Source organism: Austrofundulus limnaeus, unplaced genomic scaffold (genome assembly GCF_001266775.1).
Source record: "Austrofundulus limnaeus strain Quisiro unplaced genomic scaffold, Austrofundulus_limnaeus-1.0 Scaffold75, whole genome shotgun sequence".
Classification (NCBI taxonomy): Eukaryota; Metazoa; Chordata; class Actinopteri; order Cyprinodontiformes; family Rivulidae; genus Austrofundulus; species Austrofundulus limnaeus.
The window spans coordinates 1810755-1818590 of record NW_013952477.1 but is presented as its reverse complement, the minus strand read 5'-3'; the positions used below and the strand labels follow the sequence as shown (position 1 = coordinate 1818590).

Sequence of the window (7836 nt, the reverse complement as noted above, 5' to 3'; positions counted from 1 at the left end):
TTCCTTCCTTCCTTCCTTCCTTCCTTCCTTCCTTCCTTCCTTTCCATCATTTCATTTCCTTCCTTCCTTTTTCCTTCTGTGACGCTCCTGCTTTGAGTTAATTGTCAGTCGCAGGTGCGTCCTGTTACCTGATTACCTTCCAGGTCTGTTGGAGGCGCAGTCAGAGCGGTCTTAAGCAGCCGGCAGTGCAGGTGTGAGAGAAGCAGGGAGAAGGCAAGAGAAGCAGGCAGAAGCACGCCGAGGCACGGTTGTGGAGCAGAGTCAGCAGCTGAAGCGCAGCAGCTCGGTAGGCAGCGAGTTGGCGCAGCCGAARGAGCRGTGAGGAACCAAGTCGCGATTGCTGGTGTGAGGAAAGGCATCAGGTACGCTGGGATCCGAAGACGTCAAAGAACGGGACTCCAACGGAGGTGTGGAGCATGCTGGCTATCTTCATAAGGACCAAAGGGGCGTACGAGGATGGCTTGGTGGCGCAAAAAGGCTGGAACTGACTGAAGGTTGATGCATGGACTGAGACAAGAACGACAGCTTTCTTCTGGAAGGAGACGACTCCGAGAGGACGTTAAATGGTGGACAAGAAGGTGTACCGGGAGCACGATGGTGGACAGGACAGTGACCAGTSAGACCTTGATGTGGAGGCAGATCTGGTACCGGACCACACTCCTGAAGTGGTCCAGGTGGTGAGACAGACGCTCTGTGCATCCATTGTATGGAGCACTGAGAGCGACACCCACTCACAGCTTTGTACTCCTAGACACTTTAAATAAATGGCTTTCTAAAGGTTTAAACTGGCATCCTGTGTCGTGTTTCCAATTATGTTATGGCTCTCGAGCCGGGTCGTAACACCTTCCTTCCTTCCTTCACATATTTTGTGACTGATAAACTGAATGTTAGATGCAGTCTTGTATTTTATACTTTCTGATAATGCAGCCATAAGGTTCAAACAGAGAACGAGTGTGTGTGTCTGATCACATGAGGCCTTTCTGGCTGCATAAACAAAGTTTGTTACGTTCTAACTTCTGATGTAAAAGGTACCACCTCCAGGGGTGTGACCAGGAAGTCATGTTAAAAGGTTGATTCATCACGAGTTTTTCATTTTTTTTTAGTTATAGAGTTTGCAGTCTCTTAGAGCAGCTGCCGAGGAATTGTTATTGTTGCTGTCCTGATAAGGCAAGGCCACACTGAGGCCTGTGGGCTGTGTGTTTCCTGGGAGCTGATGGGAGTCAAAGGAGAATAAAGCCTTTTTAGAAGAGAATCAGCTGGCTTTATGCTGTTTATTCAGACTTTTTTTTATTGAGCATAGATTTCCTTACACTTCCTTCCTTCCTTCCTTCCAGTCTATGGTTAGCTTGTTAAAAAAACAATCTTTCACTACATAATGATTTTTCAATCTAACACTGAAAACTTATTGTTACTAGGAGAAATTTTTGTATTACGAAGCTGTAATAATAATACAGGGTGAGTCAAAAGTCACAGGACACCTGTTTATTTCAGAAATGAATAAAAAAGTAAAATATCTGAATACCCCAGCGGGTAATGGGCGAGGGGGCCAATCTATTAGGTTATGTCTGCAACAGGGCCGCCATTTTGAAAACCACCATATTGAATAAGTCATTTTTTTCCCCCAATGGTAAGGGGACCATTAAGGACGTCTAAGACCAGGACTTTCTCAGAAATCGATTGCCACAATCAGATTTGCAATGCTGCTTGAAAGGTTGTCAGCACAGAAAATTGCAACAACWACTGGGATTGTTGTCTGTGATTGGACAAGTTCAATATGTTCACCCTGTAGAACCTTGTATAGTTGTTTAGTTTTGTGTGTTTTTATTTGTCAAAGATTCATTTTGAATAATAAAACGTGACTGAAAGAGAAACAGCTCACCTGCAGAGCGGCTGCTCTGTCCTTCTTCTTGGATTTTCTCTCTCTCTCTTTTCTCTTGCGGAACTTCTTGAAGTAATCTTGAATCAAGAAGCTGGCATAAAACTTTCCGCACGTCACCTCATCCCCTGAGGGAAAACAATAGTGCAATAAACAGAATAAGACCAAAAAAATTCCTGCCTTACACATACTTTTTAAAATAATAAGATATTGCGATGAAATTACATTATTTTCAGGCACAGAGATTTAAACTCCATCAAATAATTGTTAGTCTTTGCTCTTGTAGTTTTTGTTTATTACCTCTAGGGGGTGGAATAATCTCATCAATGAGTTTAGGTTTGGTGTGCTTCCACAGCTTCTTAATTATAATCTTCAGCTCTTCATTCTGCTGATCAACAGGACCTGAGTGGGTCACCAACAACACATCTTTTTAAAATAAATATATTTAGGTTCTGTAAAGTACGCTGAGTCTTTAAAAGATTTTTTCTGTACATGTTTGAGAGTTCTGACCTTCAGTCTTGATCTTAAGTGAGGTTCGAACAAGAGCAAACAGAGTGGCGTTGAAAGTGACCGTCCCGTCAGGGTGCAGGGGGACGTTCATGGCCACCAGCCTCTGAGAAGATGAGATAAGGCAGGAAATCTGTTTATTCCTGTCATAAAACATTATCGATATCACAGAATGTGTTCACTCACTCTGCAAGCAACTCGATGWGGACAAAGCTTTCCAAAACCAAGAGGCGGCTGAATCCTGCGTAACATGGTGACGACGTCGATATGCTTAATGCGACCGCTGCAGACGAAAACACCAGGCCAACAAGTTTATTTAGGTGCCGGCATAGGTCAACACCCACTTACAGAGATGAGTCTTACGTGGCTTCTGGATCGTAGTCGGACCAAACCCTCTTAAACTCGTCCAGGTGGTGAGTGCCGAGCACGGTCCAGTCTCGTGTAAGATATTCAAAGTTGTCCATGATGACAGCAATGAACAGATTGATAATCTGAGAGAAAAGAAAAGAAGAGAAATGTTAGAATTGACTTTACCAGCACACAGAATCACTTGAACTTGTACATACAGGGCCTTGCGAAAGTATTCTGCGCCCTTGAACTTTTCAACCTTTTGCCACATTTCAGGCTTCAAACATAAAGATATAAAATAAAAAAAAATTGTGAAGAATCAACAACAAGTGGGACACACTCGTGAAGCGGAATGAAATTTATTGTCTATTTTAAACTTTTTTAACAATTAATAAAATGAAAATTGGGGCATGCAAAATTATTCGGCCCCTTTACTTTCAGTGCAGCAAACTCACTCCAGAAGTTCAGTGAAGATCTCTGAATGATCCAATGCTGTCCTAAATGACAGAAGATAAATAGAATACACCTGAGTGTAATCAAGTCTCTGTATAAATGCACCTGCTCTGTGATCATCTCAGGGTTCTGTTTAAAGCACAGAGAGCATCATGAAGACCAAGGAACACACCAGGCACATCTGAGATACTGTTGTGTGAAGTTTAAAGCTGGGTTTGGATCAAAAAGATTTACCAAGCTTTAAACATCTCAAGGAGCACGGTGCAAGCCATCATATTGAAATGAAAGGAGTATCAGACCACTGCAAATCTACCTGGACCCGGCCGTCCCTCCAAACATTCATCTGGAACAAGGAGAAGACTGATCAGAGATGCAGGCAAGAGGCCCATGATCACTCTGGATGAAATGCAGAGATATACAACTGAGGTGGGAGAGTCTGTCCATAGGACAACAATCAGTCATACACTGCACAAATCTGGCCTTTATGGAAGAGTGGCAAGAAGAAAGCCATTTCTCAAAGAAATCCATAAAAGGTCTCGTTTAAAGTTTGTCACAAGCCACCTGGGAGACACACCAAACATGTGGAAGAACATGCTCTGGTCAGATGAAACCAAAATCAAACTTTTTGGCCACAATGCAAAACGATATGTTTGGCATAAAAGCAACACAGCTCATCACCCTGAACCCACTGGTGGTAGCATCATGGTTTGAGCCTGCATTTCTTCAGCAGGGACAGTGAAGATGGTTAAAACTGATGGGAAGATGGATGGAGCCGAAACAGGATCGTTCTGGAAGAAAACCTGTTGGARTCTGTAAAAGACCTGAGACTGGGACGGAGATTTAYCTCCCAACAAGACAATGATCCAAAACAAAAAGAAAAATCTACAATGGAGTGGTTCACAACTAAATGTATCCAGGTGTTAGAATGGACAAGTCCAAGTCCAGACCTGAATCCAATCAAGAATCTGTAGAAAGAGCTGAAAACTGCTGTTCACAAACACTCTCCATCCAACCTCACTGAGCTCCAGCTGTGTTGCGAGGAAGAATGGGCAAGAATTTCAATCTCTCCATGTGCAAAACTGATAGAGACATACCCCAAGTGACTTGCAGCTGTAATCGCAGCAAAAGGTGGAGCTACAAAGTTTTAACTATTAATTATTAGTATTAATTATTATTTTTTTAATGAGTTTATGTAAAGCTGCAGGTTGTGTAGCAAACTGAAAATCAACCAAAGTAACAGCTAAATGGTAAGAAGGATGCTTTAAATCTCAAACTTTGGCAATATTACTAACTAAATCACTGAACACATTTTAAGATAAATTATTACAAGCAAAATGGCAAATGTGAAAAAGTTCTCTAAACGAGAAATAACTCAGAGAATTTATAGCAGCAGTGTGTCTAGGTGCATTAGTCATTGGGACCACTTTTAGACAAAGAGTGATTACAGGCACAACATGATCCCTCTTTGTTTCAGAGGGCCTACAAAGACCACATAGAGAGTGATGGATCACAGGAGAAGAAACCACTTAAGAAATTCAGGCCACACATGAATGAATAACTGAACATGAACTTGATTTTKTTATAAAACTTATTTCATGAAGCAAGAAAACAGCTCAGACTGATAGAAAGACAGAAATAATAAAACACTGAACCACCTGAACAGCATCCTGTTCAGTGTTGGAAGAATGAATGGAATCAAGTTCATTTATCATACACACAGATAGATTTAATAAATATATATGTAATATTTTAATACACATATTCTTCCTGAATCATCCTGTTTTTTTAAAGGTAACAGAATTTATAATGTGTTTAAAGTAATCTGATCCAGGTTATACTGGGATAAAATTGGCTGCATTTTGGATCTTTTATCATCCCCACTGTATAGGACAGTTCTCTCAACAAAGTCACCTTTATTTGACCCATTTACTGTCTTTAAATAGCACCAGGACAGTAGTACTGCTGCCAAAACATGAGCACAGCTTTTAGTGATGCAGGTGAGCACCATGGATTTAATTAATCCATGGATGAAGAGGTTAACAAACATCTGGAAGTCAGAGAATGCTGACGCATGGTTTTTGGAGTAAAACTGTCATCTCTGCTTTCATAAGAATTWGAGTCTTCTCGACCTGACTGCCAGAAAATCATGAGTTTGAATTAATTCCACCTAAATTTAGAGGCCTTAATCTGAAGTGTGACATACCTGCTGGCTTCACTTACCAGATAAGCACAGAGCATAAAGAAGCTGATGAAGTAAATGTAGGCCAGATTGCTTCCGCAGGTGAACTCTTCGCCAGGCTCGATTTCAGACTCAGGGTCACAGCGTCTGCCGGGCAGGGCGGCCAACATGATCTCCTGCCACTGCTCTCCGGTGGCACACCTACAGTCAAACAGACAGGCCGGGGCTTTTAGCTACACCTGTACAGTCTGAAACAAAGCCTCTGAATGGTGATCTCCACTCATGACGTCACGCGTGACATTTACATACATCTGCTGCTCTCTCACATGACTGGACGAGTCACATGGATTACACAGAGATTCGATGCTAATATCATCACAGAAAATAGATGTTCCCAGACTGAATTTCAACACATCCGAGTTCAGGAATCACAGGAAAGTTCAGATGAAGCATTGGATGGAGGGTCGAGGTCTTTGACAGACTTGGAAAGTGAGAAGAATTGTTAAAAAGGTTGGTGTTTTTACTGCTGTCTTATAGTTTAGCTTGCTGCATTTATTGTGTGTTAGGACCGCTAGGACAGCTGTAGAACACTGGCAATCTTGTGTTTGAACAATGACATGCCCTGTGCAAGGAGGGAGCAGCACGTGCATAAACGTGATTGACACTGGTAAGACAAGCCTCCTGTCTTTTATTGGCTATTTCTGACCGGGAGCTGTGTATTTCTGCAAATGGCTGTAGGACCACTGGGAAGAGCCAGAGGAGCTTTTATTTTTTCACAGATTATCTGTCTCATTTTCTACTGTCAGGACGTAGAGGCAATATTAACAAATATGAAATATATTTTAATAAAAAATTGTGTAAATAGCAATATTATCACTGTATTTGTGACCGACTGCAGTAAAACAATTTGTGAGGCTAGCATGAATGCTACATAAGTAAAGCTACCAGTACTGTAAAAGCAATATATGATTTACTGTACCTGTTTGAGGACTGAAAGTACAGGGATAGGATCAGGGTGGTTCTGTGTTGGTCTTTTACCAACGATAAAATTTTTGGAGCAGACACTAAGTCCATGGTTACACTTTTTCCAGTCACATTCAGCCCATCCCATCAATCAAATCCAGCTGTTAGCTAGCATCTTAGCTAGGAAAATGGCTAATGTTTGTGGCTAATGACCACAAATGTTTTGTGGTCCTGGTGGGATTTGATGCTGTTTTACCAAATGTTTAAAAACAGCTAAACTGCAGATTGTGATTAAAATCAACAGAGCCGCTACCAGAGTTTGTTCACACAGGGGTGCTGATTGGATGTAGTGACATGACCTGTGATATCACTTGATTTACAATTGGTGTTAAAAAGCAAAAAAAGCTCTGATTAACTGAAAACAAAGTGCTTAAAATGCTGTTGACTTTGATAAATCTTTTTCTCTTGTTGAACTGTCACCTGAAAAGGACCAGAACGGCCATGAAGAAAGTCTGGAAGTTGCAGTTTCTGTTGATCTCTGTGTCATCATCGACGGCTATTTTCCCAAACATCTAAAAGAAAAACAGAAAAAAATATGTCAGTTTGTTAAACCGTCTTGTTTTAATGATACAGTTCTGTTTTTATTCATTAGCTTATCAACAGTTATTGTTTAAAGGCCTTGCATTTATTGAAGGACTGCAAATTACCTACCACCTTTCGCGCCAAAGTTTTAGACTAAAACTATTATATTTTGAAAAATGGTGATGTAGTTAGTTTGGTCAAACACTGAAAATAACGTTACACACAGGCTCATGTAATTTTCCGTGAAGTCACACTCAGAGTACTCCATGTGTTTTSAATGATTCCCAATTATTACCTCATCAAAGTTTTATCTCAGTGTTAAACTGGCAGAATTACGGTCATTCTTGTGTTTCTAGGGTCAGTTGGCTGTGGTGGCCATCTTGAACTGGGTTGGCTCCAAAGATTAATCAGTTATAGGTGGACACCTGATGGTTACTTAACGAAGGTTTATTTAAAATCAGTCCAGTGAATGGGTTTAGTACAGACACACACATAAACATTTAAAACATCCACTCTTACTGAAATTTACCTGCATGCCAATCACAGCATAGATGAAGAAAATCATGGCGATAAGGAGGCCAACGTAAGGTAAAGCCTACGAAGATCAAAAATAAGAAAGTGAAAAATAAGAAAACCGTCCATAGTCAGAACTTTGATGAGTGACCTCACTGACCTGCAAGGACTTAACAAAAGTCCAGAGAAGAGTTCGAATGCCTTCTCCTTTGCTGAGCAGTTTAACCAACCTCAGCACACGAAATAAACGGAAGAAGGTGATGGACACTTTTCCATGTTCTCCTTTCCCACCACCACCCTACAGAGAAAAGGCAGCATGTTCAGCAGCAGAATTTAAAACACATTAAAATGCATCTTAGTTCTGAAACAATCTTATGTCTCACCTCTCCATGACCGCCTCCTCCCTGGATGAAAC

General features: G+C 41.1%; 1 protein-coding gene across 1 annotated transcript in view; it reads right to left on the bottom strand.

Moving 5' to 3' along the window:
* The window catches only part of cacna1fa (calcium channel, voltage-dependent, L type, alpha 1F subunit a), a 46314-nt gene that overhangs the window by 13135 nt on the left and 25343 nt on the right, over positions 1 to 7836 (bottom strand). Inside the window, exons 32-41 of the mRNA XM_014010872.1 lie at positions 7805 to 7825; positions 7582 to 7719; positions 7438 to 7503; positions 6807 to 6898; positions 5405 to 5564; positions 2747 to 2874; positions 2570 to 2666; positions 2387 to 2489; positions 2177 to 2278; positions 1880 to 2004 (exon numbers count right to left, since the gene is read on the bottom strand). Of these exons, the coding sequence (XP_013866326.1) occupies positions 1880 to 2004; positions 2177 to 2278; positions 2387 to 2489; positions 2570 to 2666; positions 2747 to 2874; positions 5405 to 5564; positions 6807 to 6898; positions 7438 to 7503; positions 7582 to 7719; positions 7805 to 7825 (1032 nt within the window). The remainder of the gene's footprint in view (positions 1 to 1879; positions 2005 to 2176; positions 2279 to 2386; positions 2490 to 2569; positions 2667 to 2746; positions 2875 to 5404; positions 5565 to 6806; positions 6899 to 7437; positions 7504 to 7581; positions 7720 to 7804; positions 7826 to 7836) is intronic.